At 45.5% G+C, this 26,681-nt stretch overlaps 1 protein-coding gene and 1 long non-coding RNA gene across 2 annotated transcripts in view; both read left to right on the top strand.

Annotated features, from left to right (window-relative positions):
* Nucleotides 1-23,111, top strand: part of LOC142258807 (uncharacterized) — a 28,568-nt gene extending 5,457 nt beyond the window's left edge. The window contains exons 2-3 of the long non-coding RNA XR_012727875.1: nt 5,893-5,955; nt 22,049-23,111. This is a non-coding gene — a long non-coding RNA (uncharacterized LOC142258807). The remainder of the gene's footprint in view (nt 1-5,892; nt 5,956-22,048) is intronic.
* LOC142258784 (uncharacterized) lies at nt 5,973-7,659 on the top strand (the record flags this gene model as incomplete). Its single annotated transcript, XM_075331381.1, has 1 exon — nt 5,973-7,659. A coding segment is annotated over one exon (1,683 nt), but the record flags the coding sequence as incomplete, so codon positions are not given.
* Nucleotides 23,112-26,681: the final 3,570 nt, after the last annotated feature.

Here is a 26,681-nt window from a genome sequence, read left to right as displayed (position 1 = left end):
GCATCACAGCGCTCAATCTCCAGACAGCAGCAGGTCGGCTTCTTGTGTTTCCATGCAGCTGAAGCGCTCCTGTCCTGAGATCAGTCCATGCGGAGTGATGCCCATGCAAGATGCAAGTGCAATCATCCCCTCGCTGTCAGCCTGCTTCTTGCTCTGTACAGAATGATGTAGCAGAGCTGACAATGCTCTCTGCTTCTCACTGTGTATAGACTGTGTCTGTACAGAGTTATGAAGCTGACCATGCTTTACCTGTTGATTACGTCGGACTAAGGATTTTTTTTTATTATAAAGATGGATTCTCTAAATGTTTTTTTTGTTATAGTTCTAATAGAACATTTTTTTCTCTGTGTTGTATGTTTGTTTTACTGTTTACTAGAAATTCATGGTGGCCATGTCTAATTTGGCGTGACACCATGAATTTCGGGCTTAGTACCATCTGAGAATACAAAGCTGGTATTAACCTCTTTATTACCCAGCGTACCACCGCAATCAGGGCCGCTGGACGAGCCGGGTAAAGCTCCTTGAAAAGGCGCTAAGGAACAATGCGCCATTTATTTACAGGGGTGATTGCGGGCTGCCGAGAATCCCAGCCCCCAGCTGACTGGCTGTACCTGACTGGCGATCAAAGTACAGCGGGAGCCCTTGCTTTTTTTTTTTTTTTTAAATAATTAAAAAAAAAATAAATTATTGTGCTTCCCTGCATTTTGATTGCCAGTCAGGTAAAGCCAGGCAGATTGGGTGGAGGTGGCAGCCTGTAGCCGTCCGCTTCATCTGCGCTGAGAATCAAAAATACCGCGGAGCGCTACGTCATTTTTTTAAATTATTTCTTTTTATACAACTATATATTGCGTACATTTTATATATATATATATATATATATATATATATATATATATATATATATACTAGAAGGTGGCCCGATTCTAACGCATCGGGAATTCTAGAATTTATGTATTGTGTAGCTAATGTATGATTTTTGTTTTATATATATATATATATATATATATATATATGTTGTTGTGTATAGTTGCCAAGTGTTTGTGTAGGGCGCTGTAAATGTTCTGGGTGTTGTCTGGGTGGGTGGGGGGTGTGTGAGAGTGGTGGTGTTTGTGTGTTGCGTTGTGTGTTGCATTGTTTGTGGAGCGCTGTGTGTCTGTAGCGTTGTGTGTGTGTGTGTGGTGCTGTGTGTGTTGGGCGGTTTGTGTGGGTGTGTGTATGTGGGGTGCGTGTGTGTGTTTTGGGGGGAGGTATGTTTTGTGCAATGTGTGTGTTGCGCGATATGTACATATATTTGTGTGTGCCGCGGTGTTTGTGTGTTGTGTGTGTGCAGCATTGTCTGTGTGTGTGTGTGTGTGTGTGTGTGTGGGTGTCTGTGTAGGGCGGTGTTTGTGGTTCCCAGTGTGTGTGTGGTGTGTTGTGCGGTGCGTGTGTGGCGGTGTGTGTGTGTGTTTTGGGGGAGGTGTGCACCCCCCATCGTGCTCCATCCCCCATGCTGCGCACCCCTCATTGTGCTCCATCCCACATGCTGCGCACCCCCCATCGTGCTCCATCCCCAATGCTGCGCACCCCCATCGTGCTCCATCCCCCATGCTGCGCACCCCCATCGTGCTCCATCCCCCATGCTGCGCACCCCCATCGTGCTCCATCCCCCATGCTGCACCCCCCATCGTGCTCCATCCCCCATGCTGCACTCGCCATCGTGCTCCATCCCCCATGCTGTGCACCCCCCATCGTGTTTCATCCCCCCATTCTGGGCACCCCCCATCGTGGTCCACCCCCCATGCTGCACTACCCATCGTGCTCCATCCCCCATGCTGCGAACCCCTCAGAGAGGAGTATAATAGGAGGATTATAATAGGAGGAGTATAATGGGAGGAGTAGTCCTGGGGAAAGAGGAGTATAATGGGAGGAGTTGTCCTGGGGGGAGGTGTACAGGTGCCCAACGTGTGCGGGGGGCGTGGCCGAGCGGGCATAGTGTGAGGGGTGCGTGGCCGAGCGGGCATAGTGTGAGGGGGCGTGGCCTAGCGGGCATAGTGTGAGGGGGCATGGCCTAGCAGGCATAGTGTGAGGGGCCGTGGCCTAGCGGGCATAGTGTGAGGGGGCGTGGCCTAGCTGCCATAGTGTGAGGGGGCGTGGCCTAGCGGGCATAGTGTGGGGGTGTGGCCTAGTAGGCATTGCGTGCGGGGGCGTGGCCTAGCGGGCATCGCGTGTGAGGAGTGTGGCCTAGCGGGCATCGCGTGCGGGGGGCGTGGCCTAGTGGGCATCGCGTGCGGGGGGCGTGGCCTAGCGGGCAGCGCGTGCAGGGCGTGGCCTAGCGGGCATCGCGTGCGGGGGCGTGGCCTAGCGGGCATAGTGTGGGGGTGTGGCTTAGTGGGCATTGCGTGGGGCGTGGCCTAGCGGGCATTGTGTGGGGCGTGGCCTAGCGGGCATCGCGGGGGCATGGCCTAGCAGGCATCGTGGGGGGGGCCTGGCCTAGCGGTCATAGTATGAGGGGGCGTGGCCTAGCGGGCATCACGTGCAAGGGAGCGTGGCCTAGTGGGCATCGCGTGCGGGGGCGTGGCCTAGCGGGCATCGCGTGTGAGGAGTGTGGCCTAGCGGGCATCGCATGCGGGGGCGTGGCCTAGTGGGCATCGCGTGCGGGGGGCGTGGCCTAGCGGGCAGCGCGTGCAGGGCGTGGCCTAGCGGGCATCGCGTGCGGGGGCGTGGCCTAGCGGGCATCGTGTGCGGGGGCGGGCCTGGCCAAACGGTTAATCCATGCGGGGGGCGGGGCCAGTATGTAAAAAACAGAATTAAACCAGGGGTTACCTTGCTGGGTACCCACGCTGGTACTAACCTGACTTCAAACTAAACTGGCAGCACCTTTACAATGTGAACAGCTGCGTATACGTCTGTGATGTGACTACATGCAAATAAAGTGAGACGCACACTGAAAAACCATAAAAAAAATTCTACCTTATGAAAAAAAAACTCCATATTTTTTCATAAGGTAGAACTTTTTTATGGTTTTTCAGTGTACGTCTGTCACTTTATTTGCATGTATTCACATCACAGATGGATACGCACCTGTTCACATAGTAAAGGTGCTGCCAGTTTAGTTTGAAGTCAGGTTAGTACCAGCGTGGGTACCATGCAAGGGAACCCCTGGTTTCATTCTGTTTTTTGCATTGTATATTATACTATACAGGGAAGTGATGCTCTGTTGCTGGATTTGCACTCTAGCCCTCACCAGTCTCATTAGCCCTCTGTGTCCACCTGCTGATCTTGTGTAGGTTTTTAAGAAGCCTAGAAAGATGCAGTTTAGAGTAGGACCCAGCATCGGAGGTTGCCGTGAAGTGGCACTGGGCTAGTATTACAATGGCCATTTTTTCTGATTTTTCTCTTTATAGGTATATTTTTGAGTAAATTGTAAATAAATACAACATTTTTTGCTTGGAAATTCGGAGACGTCAGTAGTTAATAGAATAAAAGAACAATTTCCATTTTACTCAAAAATATAAAGAAGAAAATCAGAAAAACTGAAAATTTTGCAGTGGTCTTTTAATTTTTGCCAGAGCTGTGTGTATATATATATATATATATATATATATGTATATATGTATATATATACACACATAATATATAGTTGTATAAAAATAAATAAATAATTAAAAAAAAAATGACGTAGCGCTCCGCCGTATTTTTGATTCACAACGCACATAAAGCAGATGGCTACGGGCGGCCACCCCCATCTGCCTGGCTTTACCTTGGCTGGCAATCAAAATACAGGGAAGCCCTTTTTTTTTTTTAAATAGTTTTTTGCCCCAAAAAAAAATGACGTGGGCTTCGCCATATTTTTCTATGCTAGCCAGGTACAGCAGACAGATACAGGCGGCCCCCAACCCCTAGCTGCCTATTTGTACCTGGCTGGGAACCAAAAATATAGGAAAGCCATTTTTTTAATTATTTCATGAATTTCTTGAAATAATTAACAAAAAAAAAAATGACGTGTGCTTGGCCCAATTTTTGTGTCCAGTCAGTTACAACTAGGCAGCTGGGGATTGGAATCTGCAGCGGAGGGTGGCCCAAGCTTTCTGCCTTCCCGCTGCAAATTGCAGTCCGACACTTGCCCCAGAAAATGGCGCTTTCATAGAGGCGCCATCTTCTGGCACTGTATCCAACTCTCCAGCGGCCCTGGTGGCGGGTGGCACGCTGGGTAATAAGGGGTTATTACCAGCTTTGTTTTACCACCTGGTGTTAAGCCCAAGATTCCTAATGTCAGGCAAGTTTGACCCGGCCATTAAGAATAAAGAATAAAGGGTTAAAAAAAAGACACCACACAGAGATAATACTTTATTAGAAATAAATACACAGACACACTTAGGGACTCCATCTTTATTACTCCTTCTCACCCCTCCACGATCCTTGTCTTCTGTCACCGATCTAGCTCTGCTATATCAGAAAGCACAGGAGGAGGAAGAGCGCTGCAGCTGTTCCCGCGCTGTCTAATCACTCAGTGAGTAAAAAGAGGCTTTGGGTTGGTAAGCGGTGCCGTCACCACTGCCACAGTTGCCATAGTAACCTATCGAACGGGTTACCACACTATAGTAATGGTGATCTCCAATCACGTGATTCCCGGCGCCGCTATTCAGCACCGGCTGTGGCAGCCAATCCCTGCATGTGGGCTGACTCTGTAAAGAGTGCCAACGTGCAGGGAGGGGAAGCCGAGCATGTACCTGAGCATCTCTTCGCTACACGACGGTCGCCGAGTTTACTGAGTACTGAGATGCTCGGGTGAACACCGTGTACCGGCGAGCATGCTGACATTACAGGACCTTTGCATGACATCATAATCATATGACCCAGTCTGTAGCCAATGAAATAATACAACATTCCCACGTGGTTATGATGTCACGGAAGGTCCTTTGGTTACCGGGAGGACACGTCGATGATCGTACTTGGAAGCAGAAGCAGTGGGAGACAGAGTGCAGGACACGTCACGGCACCTGTAAGTAAAATGACAATGTTTATTATTAACTGTATTATTTATTTTACAGCCCTCCTCTCGCCCCATCCCATAATTGTAAAGTCCAAGATCGGTGATCAGACGCAAGATCGTGTTATTTCGATCCCGATCTTTACAAAATGATCCGACGAGTCTCCCCGATCCCGACCATCAGGAGGATCGCCCATCAGTACTCTTAAGGCCCCATTACACGCAACAACGTATCTAACAATATATCGCCGGGGTCACAGATTCCGTGACGCACATCCGGCATCGTTAGCAACGTCGTTGCGCGTGACACCAACAAACGGCCGTTAACAATGGAAAATACTCACCAAATCGTCCATTGTTGACACGTCGTTCGTTTTCAACAAATCTTTGATTGTTGAAGACGCAGGTTGTTCGTCGTTCCCGAGGCAGTACACATCGCTATGTGTGACACCTCGGGAACGACAAACTGCAGCTTACCTGCGGCTGCCGGCAATGAGTAAGGAAGGAGGAAGGAGGTGGGCGGGATGTTACGGCCGCTCATCTCCGCCCCTCCGCTTCTATTGGGCATCTGCTTAGTGACGCGGCTGTGACGCCGCACAAACCGCCCCCTTAGAAAGGAGGCGGTTCACCGGCAACAGCGACGTCGCTAGGCAGGTAAGTCCATGTGACGGCTCCTAACGATTTTGTGCGTCACGGGCAGCGATTTGCCCGTGACGCACAAACGACGGGGGCGGGTGCTTTCACCAGTGATATCGCTAGCGATATCGCTGCATGTAAAGCCCCCTTTAGATGTTGAAATTGGACAACAGATTCAGAATACATTTTTTTTCTAATTTAATTTCTGATGTTATGGTTTAAAAAAAAATGTACTTTCAAGATAATATCATTAAAAAAAATAACATTGTGTTTATTTTTTACAGATGACTGTGTTGGGAGTTCAGATGGAAATCTAATATCTTCAGAATTTATAACAGATGATGAAAGTATCACACATGATACATATGAAGAGCATGCTGTTGTCCCAGATATACCTCCAGCCCTTCCTCGGAAAGCTTTAACAGCTGATCTTTTCAAAGAAGTCCAAAATTCCAATTTATCACAGAATTGTAAGCAAAACCAAAGTTACAGAAAGGATGTGGAACATGAAACGGCTCCTACAAGGGTGAAACCATTTTCATGTGCAAAATGTGGGAAATGTTTTATTAGGAAATCACATCTTAATATCCATCAAAACAATCACTCTGGGGAGAATCCATTTTCATGCTCAGAGTGTGGGAAATGTTTTATTCAGAAATCAGACCTTGCTAGACATCAGAAAATTCACACAGGGGAGAAGCCATTTTCCTGTTCAGAATGTGGGAAATGTTTTATTCAGAAATCACATCTTGTTACACATCAGAAAATTCACACAGGGGAGAAGCCATTTTCATGTTCAGAGTGTGGAAAATGTTTTATTCGGAAATCAGACCTTGTTAGACATCAGAAATGTCACACAGGGGATAAGTCATTTTCATGTTCAGAATGTGGGAAATCTTTTATTCAGAAATCAGACCTTGTTAGACATCAGAAATGTCACACAGGGGATAAGTCATTTTCATGTTCAGAGTGTGGGAAAGTTTTTATCCAGAAATTAGATCTTGTTATGCATAAGAAAAATCACAAAGGGGAGAAGCCATTTTCATGTTCAGAATGTGGGAAATGTTTTATTCATAAATCACACCTTGTTAGGCATCAAATATCTCATACAGGGGAGAAGCCATTTTCATGTTCAGAATGTGGGAAATGTTTTATTCAGAAATCAGACCTTGTTGTGCATCAAAGATCTCACACAGGGGAGAAGCTGTTTTCATGTTCAGAATGTGGGAAATGTTTTATTCGGAAATCAAAACTTGTTCAGCATCAAAGATCTCACACCGGGGAGAAGCCATTTTCATGTTCAGAGTGTGGGAAATGTTTTAATTGGAAATCAGAACTTATTGTGCATCAAAGATGTCACACAGGGGAGAAGCCATTTTCATGTTCAGACTGTGAGAAATGTTTTATTCGGAAATCAATTCTTGTTCAGCATCAAAGATCTCACACCGGGGAAAAGCCATTTTCATGTTCAGAATGTGGTAAATGTTTTATTCAGAAATCAGATCTTATTGTGCATCAAAGATGTCACACCGGTGAGAAGCCATTTTCATGTTCAGAGTGTAGGAAAGGTTTTATTCGGAAATCAGATCTTGTTGTGCATCAAAGATGTCACACAGGGGAGAAGCCATATTCATGTTCAGAGTGTAGGAAATGTTTTATTCGGAGATCAGAACTTGTTGTGCATCAAAGATGTCACACAGGGGAGAAGCCATTTTCATGTTCAGAGTGTAGGAAATGTTTTATTCGGAAATCAGAACTTGTTGTGCATCAAAGATGTCACACAGAGGAGAAGCCATTTTCATGTTCAGAATGTGGTAAATGTTTTATTCAGAAATCATATCTTGTTGTGCATCAAAGATGTCACACTGGGGAGAAGCCATTTTCATGTTCAGAGTGTGGGAAATGTTTTATTCGGAAATCAAAACTTCTTCGGCATCAAAGATCTCACACTGGGTTGAAGCCATTTTCATGTTCAGAGTGTGGGAAATGTTTTAATTGGAAATCAGAACTTGTTTTGCATCAAAGATGTCACACAGGGGAGAAGTAGTGCTGAGCGGGTCCGGACTGTAAGAGTCCGGATACGCGCAGTTTCAGCGTTATATCTCTGCTGCACCCGGGTGCGGGATTCCGGGTGCACGATTCGGATTCGGTAATTAATAAAAATAAACAAAATCAGAAATAAATGAGCGTTTCATACTTACCGAGACTCAGTGTCATGGTGGCACACTGCTTCCTGGTCGCGCAATCACTTTCTGTGCTATCCATCGCATACACACAGCTTTCTGTGTTTTTCCCGCCCACCGGCCGTCCTCTCATCTGTGATTGGTTCCAGGCCCCCCAGCCTGTGACAGCTCTGCCTGCAGTCATCGCTTATCGCTGCTCAGTCATAGGCTGCACTCATAGCCAGCAGTCATCTCTATGGCTGCTAGCTGTGACATGTTAGCAGAGCTGGATGTGTCGCCGTGGGACATTGTGTATGGATTACGCCGGAGCTGCAGGGTGTTGGGGGTAATAAAGTGGTGAAGGAGGGTGCGTGTTTGTATTTTATTCCAAATAAAGGATTTTTCTCTGTGTCTGTGTTTTATTACATTCACTTACAGGTTTGTGAAGCCGGTGTCTCACAGATGCCTGTGCCATCACAAACAGGGCTTAGTAGCAGCCATGTGCTGTTATTAACCCCTCTTACCCCGATTGGCACCGCATCACGCCAACGGGAAGAGCCGGTATCGCACCGGGATTGTCACATCTAATAGATGCGGCAATACCGGGCAGCTCAGGGGTGAGAATATACCAGCCCCCAGCTGGCATTATCATGGATGGGGATGAAAATTGGGGGAACCGCACGTCGTTTTTTTTTTTAATTATTTATTTAAATAAAAATCAACAAAAAAACGCATGCGGATTATCTTAGGCAGCAATCACACTTGCAAGGGACTCCCACGAGTCTGACATCGCAGCACAGCTGCACACTTCTGATAGGAGCGTGCATGTGTTTCTAGTTACATGCACACTCATGTTCAGACAGCGGCAGGCTGTGCCGGGTGATGTCACGGCAGACTCGCACGAGTCTGACAGTGCATCATCCACACAGCCGCACACACTTCTGACAGGAGCGTGCATGTGTTTCTAGGTACATGCACGCTCATGTTCAGAGAACGGCAGGTTGTGTCGGGTGATGCGTAGCAGAGCTGCACGAGTCTGACAACGCATCACATCACCCGGCACAGCCGCACACTTCTGACAGGAGCATGCAAACACATGCACTTTCACCATACTGCCTGCAGACACTTGCACTGCTTTCCCCGCCCACCGACTGTCCTCTTATCTATGATTGGTTCCAGGCTGACGCGCCCCCCAGCCTGTGACAGCTCTGCCTGCAGTCATCGCTTATCGCGGCTCAGTAATAGGCTGCACTCATAGCTAGCAGTCATCTCTATGGCTGCTAGCTGTGACATGTAGCAGAGCTGGATGTGTTGTCGTGGGACAACATGTGGATTACGCTGGAGCTGCAGGGTGCTGGGGGTTAATAAAGGGGTGAAGGAGGGAGCGTGTTTGTATTTTATTCCAAATAAAGGATTTTTCTCTGTCTGTGTTTTATTACATTTACTTATAGGTTTGTGATGGGCGTGTCTCATAGACGCCTGTGCCATCAAAAACATAGGGCTTAGTAGCAGCCGTGTACTGTAATTAAGCCCTCATTACCCCGACTGGCACCGCATCAAGCCAACGGGAAGAGCCGGTATCACACCGGGATTGTCACATCTAATAGATGCGGCAATACCGGACGGCTGCGGGCTGGAATACAAGCCCTCAGCCAGCGTTATCATTCCTGGGGATGAAAATTAGGGGGGACCGCACATCTTCTTTTTTCTTTTTTTTTTTTTTAAATATTTATTTAAGGGGGGCGTGGTCTGGCCATGGAGGAGAGAAGACACGGGTAACATTGCTCCTGTGCTGAAATCGGCCCCAGGCTCACAAAACCCCACAGTACACAGCCAGAAACACCCTCAATGTCGGCCAAGAGGAGGGGGAACAAAAGCAGACGAGCTTCAGACCTCCCGGTGCCCTGCAGCCCTGGAATTACGCAATTTTTGAGAAGCGCGTCCGGCCCAAGGCAACAGCAAACTTACTCTAAGATGGCGGCAGCAGCTTCCCCTGCAAATCTTCCAGCGTGGAGGGACAAAGCGGGTGCAGGGCAGGACGCCGGAGCTCACAGCACTGAACATGCAGCTGCAATCCCAACACCATCCAGGTCGGAGCAGGAGCAGGGAGGGGGAGAGTCGCTCCAGACTGAACGGCACACAGATAACTCAGGCAAGACAGCAGCAGGGGGGCAGGAGGGACCGGAGCCACGAGGCATGAAACAGCCGGAGGTAGGGGGAAGGCAGCGATGCCCCGGCGGGGGGGAGGTGAACACAGGCAGGGGTCCTCAGGGTCCAACCGCAGTAGAGGCTGACATAGCCAGCATACCACAGACGGATTCCAGGCATATATCCTCGGGCCTGCAAGGGAACACAGGAGGACAGGCATATGGAGCTGTGACCATATCACACAGCTCAGATAATGAGAGACACTGCTGTCCTTCTGAAAATAATATCCCTTGGAATTCACAGCAGGAGAATGGTGATAAGACCCTCTTGGCCCCAGATGCTGATATGAATACCACCACCCCCACCATGTCAAATGAGCAGAATATAATAACATCCATAATATCTCTGCCACCCTCCCCTGAAAGAGGAATGCTCCCTCATTTACTCAGGCCCACTGCTGCCACCAGTCTAACAGGAGAAGCCTCACAAAGTGGTTCTCAACAAGTTGATGGTGTCTGGGAAGATTTAAAGGCACGGATACGGACCATCCCTACCAGGGAAGAGATGGAGAATTATATTGCAAAAATGGAAGCTACATACAAGGCGGAGTCGTCCGCAATAAGAGGAGACATGCAACAATTGACAAAAAGAGTGGAGAAATCTGAACACCGCACAGAAACGGTTTCACAACAAATCACCACGCAGGAGCAGGCGCTATCGGAACAGGCCTCACAAATTGAATACCTGACAGATCTCCTTGACGATTTAGAAAATAGAGGAAGGCGTAACAATATCAGAGTAAGGGGTATCCCTGAATCGGTGAGCCCACAAGACCTAGACGGAACACTGCGCCATCTGTTCAACTCGATATTAGATCTTCCTCCAGATGCTAAACTAGAATTGGACAGAGCTCACAGGTCGCTAGGCCCAAAACCAATGCAAGGTGCTAACCCGCGAGATGTCATATGCAAAGTCCATAAATTTAAAAAAAAAGAAGATATCTTATTTAAAGCACGTCAGAAGGGCCAAATTATACTCAGGGGCACTCCTATTCTGCTCTTGCAAGATCTTTCTCGCCATACTCTACAAAAACGACGAGCATTGAAACCTCTTCTTGACGTCTTAAGACAAGAAAATTTTCTCTACTCATGGGGATTCCCCTTCAGACTACAGGTACGCCAGGCAGGCTCCCTGCGAGTGCTCCGTAACCTGGATGATCTCCTGGAATTCTGCTCGGCTCTACAGATTCCCTTGATCCACATCCCTCCAGCGGACTGGCCTAGGGTACACAGAAGGGGGGAGAGTTTACCTGCCCGGATGCTTTCACTCCCACAACGATCTCGTATCCAGAGAAACAGAGATACCTTCCAGAGGGGAGAAACCAGAAGGCCTAACGCCTCATCTTCACCCTAGAATTGAACTACACCACTTTGAACCCCGCTGAGTTTCCTCTGAGGAACTTTCCACGCAGTAAGATCCGGAGGAGGGTCTTCTTATGGGCCTCCCTTTTTCTTTGCTTCTGTGGACAAGCTTCTGATCATTAGCATTGAGCGACGGAATATCGATATGATGGTGGTATCTACATGACTCCTACACTTCCTTTTGGCTTACGTAATATGTTTTTGTAAAATGTAAAATGTTAACATACACGTATATGAATATTATCAGAACAGGCCGCTTGGCCTTATATTTCATATTTCATATTTCATGTTTATATCTATGTTTATGCATTTGCTTACTTCCTGGTTGTGGATGTTCCTGGGTGACCGGTTAAAGCTTGAGGGTCACCGTATTAAGCACTTGGGCCTGGGGCTGGTTCGGCAGGGAACTAATCCCTAGTGGAAAGACAGTCCCCCCTTTGGGTCTCTACTCACTGCAGGCAGGAGTAGAAATTAGTGACCCCCCTTTCTTAATTTCTTAATTTCTTGATTTCTTGACCTATGGTCAAACATCCTTAATATATCTCATATTCTCTATCCCCTACATTTCTTTTCTTCCCCCATACCGACCCATCTGTTGAGTACTATACTTAGATATATTCTTATATATCTTCACACAGTCTCCTCTTCCTCTTCACTCCCTCGCTTTTCCTTTCCTCTTCTCTTCCCCCTCCTCTCCCCCCCCTTTTTTTTTTTTTTTTTCCTCTCTCTCTCTCTCTCTTCTCCTCTTCTCTTCTTTTCTCGATCCCCCATATTGTCAGTCCTACTTTCCTACCTGAACTCAACTCTCTAGTCTTCTCCCCCTTTTCCATTTCTTGGCGTCCTACACATACCTTTGCCTACACTTGACTCCCCTCCTTAGACCTCTGAGGTCCCCAGAGCAACATGACTACACTTAACTGTTGTTCAATTAACATACGAGGCTTTAACACCCCTCAAAAGCGTTCACAGGTCCTGTACTCTATGCATAAGAAACAAGTCCACGTCCTTATGTTACAGGAGACACATTTTAAAAAAGATCATGTACCCACATTTCGAGACAGATTTTTCCCTGTGTGGTTTCATAGTACCAACCCCGAATCCAGATCAAAAGGGGTCTCGATTGCACTCCATAAACAACTGGTACACACTATAGTAGACTCAAACATTGACGAACAGGGTCGATATATTTTCCTTAAATTGAAAATAGCAAACTCTCTGTTCACACTGGCAAACTGGTACCTTCCTAACACTAATCAGATCTCTCATTGCAGAACCCTTTTAGCATTACTCGCTGATTTTGCAGAAGGAACAACAGTAATTGGAGGTGACTTCAACTTCACAATGAACTCGGCCTTGGACTCCTCATCTGGACGGAACACCACTCGTATCAGAGAATTTCGTGCCTTGAATCGGACCCTCCATGCCCTCCGGCTGATAGATGTGTGGAGAACTCTAAACCCCCAAGGTAGAGACTACACATATTATTCCCCACCACACAATACATACAGTAGAATAGATCTCTTCTTGGTGAGCCATGGGGCCTTGGCTTGGAACCCAAAGGTGGACATAGGGGAAATTCTCTGGTCCGATCACGCCCCAATTTACGTATCCCTTCGGGTCCCATCCTTTCCCCAACGCTCTTGGACATGGCGATTGAATAACAATCTACTTAAAGACACTCTTTGCCTAGAAGAACTGAAATCCTCAATTGACTCCTTTACACAAATACATGGCTCTGATCCGACTTCTTTGCCTACCCAATGGGAAGCATTGAAATGTGTCCTTCGTGGAGTACTAATCAAACATGGCTCCAGGATTAAAAGGGAAAAGACGAAGGAGGTAGAGGAGTTGCTGACACAAATCCACGAACTAGAAAATTTACATAAATTAACACGCACTTCTACGGTTCTGGCCGAACTGGTCCTTAAGAGGGTTACGCTTAGAGACCTACTGGATCAGAAATACTCACGACACAGAGAGAGACTCCGAGGTTATTATTATACATCCTCCAATAAATGCGGCCGCCCCCTAGCGCGACTCTTACACCCCCGGGCCAACACCTCTTATATTCCTTGTATTACCACTAGAGGCAATAAAAAATCTCATGACCCGACAGTAATACTGGAAACCTTCCGGTCTTATTACGAGGACCTTTATAATATCAAAGGGCAATACTCGGAAATACAGCCAGCGGCTCTGATAGGGAAAATTGAGAGATATGTGCAGGAGACGGCCCTACCCCCCTTAGATAGCCTCGCTGTAGAGGCACTGGAGGGAGATTTCTTAGAATCTGATATCTGTAATGCAATTCAAAACACACCCTCAGGAAAATCTCCAGGCCCAGACGGGTTTACCCCGGCCTTTTATAAAATACTCAAAGATCAATTAACACCGATTATGACCAAAACGTTCAACTCAATCGATGGAGAGTCACGGTTAACACCACAATCCTTAGAAGCCCACATTAGCGTGATCCCCAAACCAGGGAAGGATCCATCTCTAGCTTCAAACTATAGACCCATATCTATTTTGAATATAGACCTTAAACTTTATTCCAAGTTATTAGCCGACAAGCTGGCACCACTCCTGCCCTCCGTTATTAACTTGGACCAAGTTGGGTTCATTAAGGGTCGGGAGGCAAGAGATAATACGATCAAAACTCTATCCCTTATTGCTAAGGCCAAGAAAAAATCAATCCCATTGGGTCTTCTGAGTATTGATGCAGAGAAGGCCTTCGACAGGGTCCATTGGAGCTTTCTGAAGGCAGCTCTGGAGCAATTGGGTTTGGGACCCCGGTTGTTACAGAGAATTAATGCTCTATATGATAATCCATCGGCCAGAGTGAGAATTAACGGGACATTATCTTCTTCCATTGCGGTGAGAAATGGGACTAGACAGGGTTGCCCCTTGTCCCCTCTCTTATACGTAGTGGTCATGGAACACTTAGCCAACGCACTTAGGGGAAACATAAACATTAAGGGGATTCAGGTCGGGGATAAACACCATAAAATTGCATTGTATGCGGATGACCTACTAGTATATGTCTCCCAACCCCATATTTCGTGCCCAGCCATAATGAAAGAGTTCGAAAGATTCAGCCTCCTTAGTAACTTTAAAGTTAACCTCACAAAGTCAGAAGCCTTAAATATTTCGCTGTCTCAGGAGGACGTTACAAGGGCAAGGGACAACTTCCCATTTAAATGGCGACCTTCCACCATCAAATACTTGGGCATCCACATACCGACAGACATCTCGAAGCTCTACACACTCAATTACCTACCACTGCTAGAGAGCACAATCAAAAACTTTAAATCTTACGGGGGTCTAAAATTATCATGGATGGGTAGAAAGAATGTGGTGAAAATGGACATTCTGCCACGTTTTTTATATTATTTTCAGACTATCCCCATTTCCCCCCCCTCCAGCTTCTTTTGTAGCCTTCAATCAGCCATCATTCGTTTCGTATGGGGTAGGTTGAAGCCTAGAATTAATCTCCGCACCCTGACCCTCCCTAGGGCACTGGGTGGGGCCGGTCTCCCCAATTTTAGGGGCTACATGCAGGCTGCGGCCATGTCCCGCCTGGTGGACTGGCATTTTAACAAGGTCTCCAAGCAGTGGATACAGGTGGAGCAGGAGGGGCTGGAGATACCACTTAGTCACCTTCCATGGCTGCCCATCACTGACCTCTCTGAGGTGGGTTCATACTCAGACTTCACCAAAGACACTCTTAGGGTCTGGCATACAATATCCAATAAGTTATCCCCTACACAACATAGTGGTCCTCTCACACCTTTATTCTCCACTCCATCGTTCCGCCCAGGATATCAACAAAGTAGCTTTCTCGGCTGGAGGGCAGAGGAGGACACCCGGTTGGGGAGCATCCTGATTGATGGCAAGGTTCCGTCCCTCCAATTTCTTAAAGCTCAGCATCTGGGCGGGGGAAGGAAGTGGTTGGAATTTTTCCAGCTGCAGGCCTTTGTATCCGCGCTGGGGTCCAGTGGCCGAGTTCGAGACACATACAACGCCATTGAAGAACTGTTTACGAAAAAAGATCAGCCTGAACGCCCGGTTTCTCAGCTGTACAGCATTCTCAATGAAATTGGGACCTCAGGCAAACGAGGCTACCAGTTGGCTTGGGAAAGTGAGCTGAAACAACATATCTCACCAGCTGAATGGGAAAAATGCTTTTTATTCACACATAAATTATCAGCTACGTGCGCCACACAGGAAAAAAAATTTAAAATCTTAACGAGATGGTACCAATTTCCAGCTAAGCTTCATTCAATATTCCCTACGGTGTCAGCAATGTGTTGGAGATGTGAACGGGAGGTTGGCACAATGACTCACATTTGGTGGGAATGTGAAGGAATACAGCAGTTCTGGCAAAAAGTACTCTCGAACTACCATCTCATAACTGGGAAAACAGTTGAGAACTGTCCCAAGATAACACTCCTCTCCGTCTTACCTCACGCTATCACATATCATAAGCGAGATATTCTGCGGTTCTGCCTTGCGGCGGCACGCTCCACCATTCCTAGATACTGGAAAACTTCCATAATCCCTCCTATTTCCGAGTGGTACATGGAGATGGCAAATATTTGTAGGATGGAGGAGCTTGCAGCCGAGGGCGTGGACACCAGAGATAAATTTTACAGGACCTGGAACGATTGGATAATGTTTAGGGATTCACCTGACTTCCATAAATTGTTTTGAGAAGTAGACCTCAGAGGAACCCCCTCCCCCCCCTTCCTCCCCCTCTCCATCTCCTCTCTTTCTCCCCATCTCTTCCCCACTTTCCTCTTCTCTCCTTCTGCTTTCTCCTCCATATCCTTTTCCTTTCTTATTCTTTCAAACTCTTTATGCCTATGGTATTTTCTGCTGATCTTATATTGGAATAATGAGAGATATGTATATATTATTTTATAAATATTTTTGTTGTTTCATTCACAATTTTAATGGCTCCGGTCAGCAAGTTTTTTCCATTGAGCGAGGGAATACTAAAGTATTAACTTACTAGGCTTGCTTGATCCCCGCTTCTAAATTTGAAACTTGACATTTCTACTCCTGAGCTTGCTTCTCTTAATACTAGCAGTCTGAACATCGGCATAATCTTTAAATTTTTGAAGTTTTGAATAAGAATACGTTCTTTGCATATATTCTCTGAATTTCAATTTTGGTACTGCAAATCCACGAACTTGTTGTGTTCATCATTACATACGCTTCAAAGGTTTTGAAAATGCCTAAGAATCGATATGCTGCTTGTACGGGACACCGGCAGGCTGCTCTCTCAGGTTGCTTTCTTTGCATAACTTGTTATATGACTCTATTTTGTTTTTTCTGTAATTCTGATAACTTCCAATAAAAATAGATTGAACATAAATATTTATTTAAAAAAAAAAATAGCAGGAGTCACTGCATTCCCCGCCCACCGGCCGTCCTGCCGTCTGTGATTGGTTGCAGACAGCTGACATGCTGCCACTCAATGATGCGCCGGTGGGCGGGCAAAACAATGAATATTGAATTGCCTGCTCCGGAATAGAAAAGCGTGACCCGGAAGGAGTGTGCCGCCATGTAAGCGCCTCTATGAGTATACCGCGCGCTCTCCTGCCCCCATATCCACTCCACAAACGTTTTTAATCTCCGGATTCCGGTCCCCATTGACTTATATGGGCACCAGATTCCGGAGCGGATCGGACTTATTTTTAAGTCTGTCAGTGATCCGCCGGTCCCAGTTTTTCGGGCGTTCGATCCACTCTACGGGGAAGCTATTTTCATGTTCAGAGTGTAGGAAATGTTTTATTCGGAAATCAGAAGTTGTTGTGCATCAAAGATCTTACACAGGGGAGAAGCTGTTTTCATGCCCAGAATGAGGTAAATGTTTTACTAGGAAATCAGGTCTTGTTTACCATTATAAAAATCACACAAAATAAACATTTTTATGTTCTGAATGTGGAAAATGTAATTCTCAGAAATCAGATCTTGTTAAACATGTGTAGAAGCCGCACAGAGAAGGAACCTTTTTCATGTTGTGAATAATTGAAATGTTTAACTGATAAATCAAGTCTTGCCGATATCAGAAAACCAACAGAGCGGAGCAGCCTATTTTGCATTCAGAATTTGCCAAATGTTTTTATCATTAATCAGGTTCTGTTGTCAGATGAGTCACACAGGAGAAGCCATCATGATGTACCATAATTCAAAGGGTTTTATCCTAAAATCAGCTACAGTTCCTTAAGTAAGAATTTGTGAGGAACAGAACCATTTTCTTTCTTTTTAGAAATTATTGTATTTTTTGGACCATAAGATACACCTAGGTTTTGAAGGAGGAATATAGGGAAGAAATGAACGCAAAAAATGTGGTCATGAAGCACTGTTATGGGTAGGATCTTCTGCTGATACTGTTACGGGGATAAAATCCCCCAATTCTGTGCTAATGTCACCCATACTGGGCCCTTTCCAGGTATATGTGTCTCCCATACTAGTATATAGGTCTTTCATCCTGGCATATATGTTGCCCATCTTTATCCCATCCTGGTATATATGATCCCCATCCTCGTATATATGGCTCTTGTCCTAGTATATATGTCCCCGTAACAAGGTGAAAATGTACATAAGATAAACTTTTATGTTTGTTAATAAAGTATTTTATATATATATATATATATATATATAAATATATATATATATATATATATATATATATATATATATATATATATATATATATATATATATATATATATACTATAACTTAAAAGGCCACTAGTTGTCACTAGAGGGCAGGCACGCTGCTAGACAGATCTGGAGACTGCACAAGCAAGAGGAGAGTGGCAGGAAGATGGCTGTGAGAGAGGGAGAAGGTTGTTGAACTCCTGTATTCTGGACAAATAGGATTGCCTGTTTCTTTCTTTGGAGCTACCACTGCCCCTGACGAGAAGAATTCATCTGAGCGAACTTTTCTCCAGAAAGTGCTTGGATGAGATCATCTAAGGGTGCATCAAAAGCAGTCTTAGGGAGACCGACGCCATCTTGGGTGGAAGACTTCTGTGAGTAGCAACTGACCTGAGACCAATCGTGTACTAATAGTCAGGGAGAGACAGATAGGAAGAGGACGCATTGAAGGAAGACTATTCTTTGAAAGACTATTCGCTGACAAGGAGCTGTGCTTGCTTGTTTATCCAGAGGCATTTGCTCTGACCCGAAATTTACCAGAAGTTAAGCTGTGTTGTGCTGATAATAACAGACTATTCTGCCTTTGCGTCATCACACTGTCTGGGGGCAGTGAGGTACAGAGTATTGCATAGAGGCACATGTACATAAATTCACTTGTTTCTTACTGTATATGGGAAGTTGGCCGGGTGCCCTGATTGAATTGTAAACATAAGGGGAGGTGGTTGTAAGATTATATCTTTGGAGGGATCACGTGCCGTTATCTGTAGTAGTGCACTCGGGTAAGCCCCATTAATAGATAGGGGAGGGAGCAGTATAGCCGGGGGATAAAAAATATAGTCCAGTTTATCTCTACAGACCAACACTTGAAGTCCTCCAAGTTGCATAAATTGTTATTGTTTATTCTGGGCTGTTGTGGCCCATAAGTTGTAAGAGAACTGGTTTTGTCAATGATTTTTAGACTTATAAAGAAAACTGTTATTTACCATCTTTGTGTCCCTGGGTTTTCCATAGTGCCATCGTACCTTAATAGTCATAACGACTGGCATCCGGTCGTTACATATTTGGCGTAGTGGGCATGATACGGTGCTCGCTATGGATAACCCTGAGCAAGTGTGGGACGCTGCAACACCCACTGTAGTACTTCACCCCCCCCTTCCCCCTTGGTGACCTGCAGTGAGCAGCTTATAGGGTGCTCTGCAACGGGCACGCTGCTAAATCACCTGGCTAAGGTCGATGGGTATAACGTACTGTTCAGTGATTGGGTGGGCCGGCTAAGAACGCCATTGCCTTGCACAACGTACACTCCAAACTGCAGCTCGAGGTCGCACTAAATACTCTGGATGGAGATGCCTTCAAGGTTGTTCTGCTGAAACCAGAAAGCTAGCGGAAGACAGTTGTTGAAATAATTCAGATCTTGGAAAAAGCTTTTGACCATGTGGCAGCGGCCATACAACTGCGAGTACAGTTTTTCGCTCGGATCCAGAGTAGCGGAGAGAGTCTGATCCATTTTGGCATCGCATTGGAAGAATTGCATCAGGAGATTAAGAAGAAGTCGAATGTAACTGTGGGCGCTGACGCCGAGGTTGATCGCATTTTACGGGATCAGTTCATTGAGGGGATCCAAAATGAAATGTTAGGAGGGAACTACTGTTGAAGGCAAGGAGTACCCCTGGTGTTACCTACGCTGAAATCCAACAAGAGGCAGTGGTGCGGATACTGGAGGTGAAGTCTGCTCCGAAATGCAGTCACATGCAGGCAGTTGACACAAGGGAATTGAGTCGAGACTCTATCCATCTATGGCTTGCAGAAGACTGTGGAGGGTCTGGCGGAACAGATGCAACAAATGCAGGCTCAGGGGACGCTACCAACATACCCAGTACCGATATGCCCCTATACTCCCATGCCTGGACAAATGCCACCTCCTATGGTGGAAATTCAGTCACGGCGTTATACACAACGAGGAACAGCGGCCGGCCCCAGAACAGAGGTAGCAAGAAGCGGGATGAGAGGGCCTATCCAGTGTTGGAGATGAGATTGGACATCTGCAACGAGATTGCCGGAGGGCAGAACAGAAGAAACTGTGACGATGGTAAAAGGGAAGCCCTCGCTGTTACTGGGCATACAGCGAGGCAGAACCGAGAACAAATGCCCGAACTCTGCTCAGAAGATGTGATTGCGGAGAGTTCTGTACTAGAGGTACAGTTTGCAGGGAAGAAGGTCACGTGTCTGGTAGACACTGGATCAGGGGCGATGACTATGCCGGTGGAATATTTCCAGACGTACTTCAAGGAAGCTGCTACACTAGAATCGGGGCATTTATTAAGACTGAAAGCGGCTAACAATGAAGAGATTCCAATAGTGGGCATCACATGGATGAAGGTGCAACTGTGCCAACAGAAGCTGGGAACCAAGGGAGTTATACTCATGAAAACGCAGGCAAGGCCAAATCTCCCGGTGGTCCTAGGGATGAACATACTGAGGGAACTGGATTCTCTTCTGTTCAAGCGCGATGGCCCAGGATACTGGAAAGAGTGACAACTCATAAGGTCACGCAGAGGGCCCTACAGCAGGTGGTCTGTTTGTGTGGTAGTTCAGTGGGAGGAAGAGCAGAAGGAGCCGTGTACATCTCACGTAGCCCTGCTGTCACTATCTCTCCTGGTCACGAGAAGCTGGTGTTGATGCCGGTGGAGTCCCATAGGAAGCTGAATGGTGTGGAAGTAATTCTGGAGCCAGTGAGACAGTCCGAAAGCATGGCAGGCTTCATGATTGCCAGGACGCTGGCCACTGAACAAAATGGGAGGGTGCCAATGAGGTGCCTGAACTTGCAGAGCCATGAGGCGACTTTGGTGGCGGGCTCAAAACTGGCCGATGTGTATGTGTACGGTGAATATGTTTTCCACAAGAATCCGTTCATGTTGAAAGAAAACTGCCAGACTGCTTGGACTCTGTCGATGCAGGCAGCAGAAGAAGAGTCACCCACGACCATGTGGAATGGTAAGAAGATTATAGAGCTGATGGGGATGGATACAACCCAGCTAACGCTGGAACACGTGTACCAGCTACAGACTACCCTATGGGAATACCAGTCTGCCTTTTCCAGGAGTGATGAAGACTTTGGCTGCACTAGAACACGAGATACCCACAGTAGACGTGGCCCCAATCCGAGAGAGATATTGCCAGATTCTCCCCCCCCGAATCTTTATCAAGAGGTCAAGAGTATGTTAGCGCAAATGTTGGATAATGGCGTGATCCGCCTGAGTCAGAGTCCCTGGGCTGCGCCAGTTGTACTGGTTCGGATAACATAGTATTTTCCACTAATTATAGCAATCAATTTAACATTATATCGGCTATTGTAAAAAAGTATCTACCTATATTAAATGAGGATCCAAAACTAAAGAAAATAATTCAAGGTAATGTGAGATGTGTAGCGAAAAGAGCCCCTACACTAAATAACATATTGTCACCTAGTTTATTTACTAGTGAAATAAGTAATCCAAAACAATCATCTTGGATAAATTTGATGGGCTTCTACAAATGTGGGGCAAATTGCTGCAAAGTATGTTCATTTGTTCAGAAAGGAAAAACTTTCAAATCTACTAGCAACCAGAGGGAGTACAATATTAATACTCTAATAAACTGTAATTCTACATTTATAGTATACCTGATAACCTGCAATATTTGCAAAGTTCAATATGTGGGTTGTACTTCAGGACCACTGAAAATTAGAATTAGAAGGCACCTGTCTGATGCCACTAGCCTGACTGCGGTTTTCTCATCTGCCGTGTCCAGACACTTTGCGTCTGTACATGGTGGTGATGTTGTGGGTTTTGAGTTTACTGGCGTTGAACAGGTGCATAGACCAGTTGAGGATAAGAATTGAGTATAAAGAAATACTTAATTCAGCCATTTCATAGACTCAGGTATATAGTTCAGTAGATGTAAACTAACACACATATTGGTGAATGCTTTTGTTCCTTACTAATATGTATATATGTATATTGCATATTCAGTGATTTTTCCTTAATACAATATACCAGCACATGTAACTTAAAGATGGCTGCCATTTCCTGTCTACACCCGACGTGATAAACAAAAGAAATTCCTAGAGCCTGGACTGACCAATCCAAGGAGGATATGTAGATCTCTCTACGTCATGAAGCCCCGACCCATGATATTTGATTGGACTGTATTTTGTCCACGCCCTTCACTTCTGAAGAGCTGTGAAAAGTTTTAAACAATAAAGATCAGTTGCCTCAGTGCCAGTCATGGAGATAGATGTAACTGACTCGTTGTCCGTTATTTAGTCTCACGTGCACTCATGACATTTTAATTTGAAACAGCAGTCAGATCGAAAAGGGATCGCTTGTGTCCCGTCCTTAACAGTTGGAGGCACTGCTGAGATTACCGTAAGAAAGATTGGCTGAATTTCTCTCTCGGATCCAGGAGACCATTTCCTAGTACCCGGGACCCCGACAATGAGATTTGATCACTCTCAATATCACAGGTAAGTGTCATATATAATGTATATGATTTGCCTGTGAGTCGTGGTCTTTGGCGAAAGGTTTGACCTCTGATCTGGGAGGGGTGTTGACGCTATTGACCCTTAGCGGGCCTATCTTTTGCCAGTAGTCTAGAACAAAGAAAAGAACCTAGGCCCATAGGTTCTGGTTCTGTAGGGTTAACGGATCTGACTGGCTGTCTGTATTATTAAGTTGTTGTAAGTGAGGTAGAAATCAGGGGGGGTTTGAGTAGCTGCTGCCCTCAGATTTGTATGTAGCGTATGTAGCGGATTGATATTTGTGATTGATTAATTGGGCTTGTAATTTCTCTACTTTAACTCTGATTTAGTTCGCAAAGAGTTCATTGTCTGCTGCTGGACACTGAGATCGGGAGTCGAATTATGCAGCTGTTGAGAGCGGGCAGACGGAGGGGGAGTGTAGAAGCCCACAGACGCAGCCTGCATTTTTTCACTGTGAACAAAGGAAGCAGGCGGAGGAGGGGTCATATACCCATAGCTGCTTGAAGTGAGGAGAAAGGGGGGCTAGAGTGTGGGTGATTGTGAGAGAGGAATTCTTTAGGAACAGCCGAAGGGGGAGAGAAAGGAGGGGTCGATTACCTACTGCTGCAATATATATATATATATATATATATATATATGTATGTATGTATGTATGTATATATATATAATATATATATATATATATGAACTAATTGGTTTATGCTTTTCAGTATTTTGTAATTGTTGGTTTGTTTTTGGAACAGAGTGATAAGGGAATCTGCGTTTCCCCCAGTGTTGTGAACACATCGATTTTCGTGTTTATAGCCGGATAGGAACACGTGGAGAACGGTATTTGTATCCACGTGTTGGACGCTGAAAAAGTGCGTTCTCTTTACACGGGAAAGAGGGGGAGGGATTCCGGTGTTGGAGAAAAGTGTTTGAATCAGTGTATTTCCCCTGAGTATTAACCCATGCACTGCTATGTAAGAACCGTAGAAATAGGGACGTACGAGGAACGGTTTTGTATTCGTACGTTGGACGTCTAAGTGTGTCCTTATTGCATAACAGGGAGGAGGGAAAAAGGGTTCAGTTGGAACCGGCCGGTCCAATTAGAACACTGTATACTCTGTTCAAGAAGAGATTGTTTTTTTCCTACAGGAGCTGAGAATTGCAAGAGGTTGTATAAATTGGTGGGTTATGATGGACATGGGTAGTGCAAAGAATCTATGATGAGGTTGTGAAATTATAACTCCTTAGTTTAGTTTCAAAGACTCTCGCGTAACAGGATCTCTTTTTTTCCAAAGGAAAGATGGGGAAAATATGAGCAGCACGCCCCCTCCCTTCCCGAGCTGGAATGCACACTGCCCACGCATTTGTAAAGGGGGGCTAGACAGCTCTCAGGACGAAAAGGAAAAAAAAAAAAGAGTGGGAAAATATATGAAAAATTGTGAGGAATTGTGTAAAGTAGTTGGACTACCACCAGATGGCAGGCTGCAACCCATATTGATCTCCAGTGAGGGTATACTGGAGGACAAAGACCCCATTCACTGTCTGTTGCTGTTTGTAGAATTACAAATGTTTTCCTCTAGCTGTGCCTCATTGTTCTTCTTTAGAAGTCATTATACCTGGTACTAAACAAACCTTTCCTTTCTATACTGGAATGCGAACTGGTTTACAGCCATTAACAGTAACACCCCTGGCTCCGTCCGTAGTTACAGCCACTCCCATTACACCCATGGAGTAGTAATATGGACGTACACCCAGAAGTCAGGTGCCTGGAACTTCCTGTGGCAGCCATCTTGCTACACCCACTGATGGCAGTACACCTCATAAGCCACGCCCCTCGCAATGGCTCTTTGTCCAAAGCTCTCCACCCATCCCCGGTGGAAGGTGTTCTCTGGTATATATGACTAACACATTTGAATAAGTATATATAGTATATTTGCTTACTCAACTATCCAATAAATGCAAGTCTAAGATAAATAAGTGAAACTTTTACAGAATTGATAAGTAGAAGGAGGTATTTGTCCACATACAATAATTGGTATTCTAAAAGTCCAGTAATATAACATAAAATAGAATAGAGGTAGGTAAATACGTATCTTTGTATTGTGTTAGCTAATCTAAAAAAATCTTAGGAGACTTACCCTCAGAAGGTATTATATCCATTTGTAAGAGTATTGAGCGGTGTGTCCGAGGAGCGGAGCGAAAAGTTTGTCCAGAGTTTAAAGCATAAGGCTATGTGTCCACGGTAGAATGTACCTGCGGATTTTTCTGCCTGAAAATCCGCGACTTTCGCGGCAAATCCGCACCCGCGGATTTGCCGCGGATTTGCCGCGGATTTTGATGCGGATTTTTTTTTTCTTTTTTCCCCATTCTATACCCAAAATCCGCACCAAATCTGCAACAAACAATTGACTTGCTGCAGATTTTTCCGGATCAAAATCCGCGGCAAATCCGCAGCGGAAAAATCCGCAGCATGGACACAGCATTTCCAAAATGCCATTGAAATGGCTTGGAAGTGCCGCTGCTGCAGATTTTCGGCAAATCCGCGGCAAATCCGCGGCAAAATCCGCGGTAAATCCGCAGCATGGGCACATAGCCTAAGATGAGTTGTTTTTTTCCTCTCTCGCTTTTAAGAGATAAGGATGGAATGTGTCTTTCTCCAATAGTGACGTAAGTTTGGTTTAACCCTTAGGCGGGCTTTGCACGTTGCGACATCGCAAGCCGATGCTGCGATGTCGCACACGAGAGTCCCCGCCCCCGTCGCAGGTACGATATCATGTGATAGCTGGCGTAGCGAACATTATCGCTACGCCAGCTTCACACGCACTCACCTGCCCTGCGACCGTCGCTCTGGCCGTCGCCCCACCTCCTTCCTAAGGGGGCGGGTCGTGCGGCGTCATAGCGACGTCACACGGCAGGCGACCAATAGCGACGGAGGGGCGGAGATGAGCAGGATGTAAACATCCTGCCCACCTCCTTCCTTCCGCATATCCTACGGAAGCCGCGGTGACGCCGGTAGGAGATGTTCCTCGCTCCTGCGGCTTCACACACAGCGATGTGTGCTGCCGCAGGAATGAGGAACCACATCGGACCATCGCGTCAGCGTAATTATGGATTACGCCGACGCTGCAGCGATGATACGATTACGACGATTTTGCGCTCGTAAATCGTATCATCTTGGCTTTACACACTACGATGTCGCATGCGATGTCGGATGTGCGTCACTTTCAATTTGACCCCACCGACATCGCACCTGCGATGTCGTAGTGTGCAAAGCCGCCCTTAGAGTTTAGGATTTCACATTTTTAGTTTCCTGATGAATTCAGTTAATTTTGTAGGGAAAATTAGGTTTCATGAAATATGCAAATTAGTTTGTGTTGGTTTGTTTTTTAATGGCGATTTATTCGAACAATATATTTTCATTTTCTGACCCTATCCCTTTTTCTGTTTGTACGATTCTTTTTAAACAATTTATATTTCCTTTTGCAGGTTAACCACCCAGTCACAGCTGTCACCTAATCATGTTTCAGTTATTTTTTTACTATCAAAGGTTTTCTTTTCTTTATGGATACTGTGGTGTTTATCGTAAGGTTTTAAAATTCCGCAGCAATGTATATTGTTGTAAGATATATGTTATTTCCAGTATTTGTCCAATTTTAGTTTCTAGTATGTAGCTAATTTATTACCTGCTGTTTTATTTTTTCTTTCAGGGAATACCAGCATAAAAACTCTGAATTTTTTTACATTGGTAAATAAATAATTAATTAAACAAGGGGGGCGAAGGTAATAATTATATTCTCCAACAGTAGAGGGCACAGCAGGCATATTATTTAGGTTTTGAAGCAGACCCTTCCCCCGCAAGTTATGTTTACTAGATTATTATGAGGTATATCTGTTAACTGAAATGGGAAAAATCTAGTCCTATATTTTTATTTGTTTATTTATTTAGTATTTTCAGTCATGTAAAGTATAGATGACCACTAACTGTATTATGGTCAGAGTTAAAGTTATAAGAATGATCTAATGTATATTTTTTAGTTTTTTGTTTTTTAGATGGAACAAGATGTTGGTCGATTCTACACTGGATATGCTGCGGTTTGCACAACATGAGGTAGTCTAAATTTGAACCACTTCCTCCCCTAGTATCGGTACAGGTGAAAGTGACG

This window comes from Anomaloglossus baeobatrachus (genome assembly GCF_048569485.1).
Source record: "Anomaloglossus baeobatrachus isolate aAnoBae1 chromosome 5 unlocalized genomic scaffold, aAnoBae1.hap1 SUPER_5_unloc_11, whole genome shotgun sequence".
NCBI classification, from domain to species: Eukaryota; Metazoa; Chordata; class Amphibia; order Anura; family Aromobatidae; genus Anomaloglossus; species Anomaloglossus baeobatrachus.
Note: the sequence above shows the minus strand (reverse complement) of the source record. Positions and strands in the feature narration are given on the sequence as shown.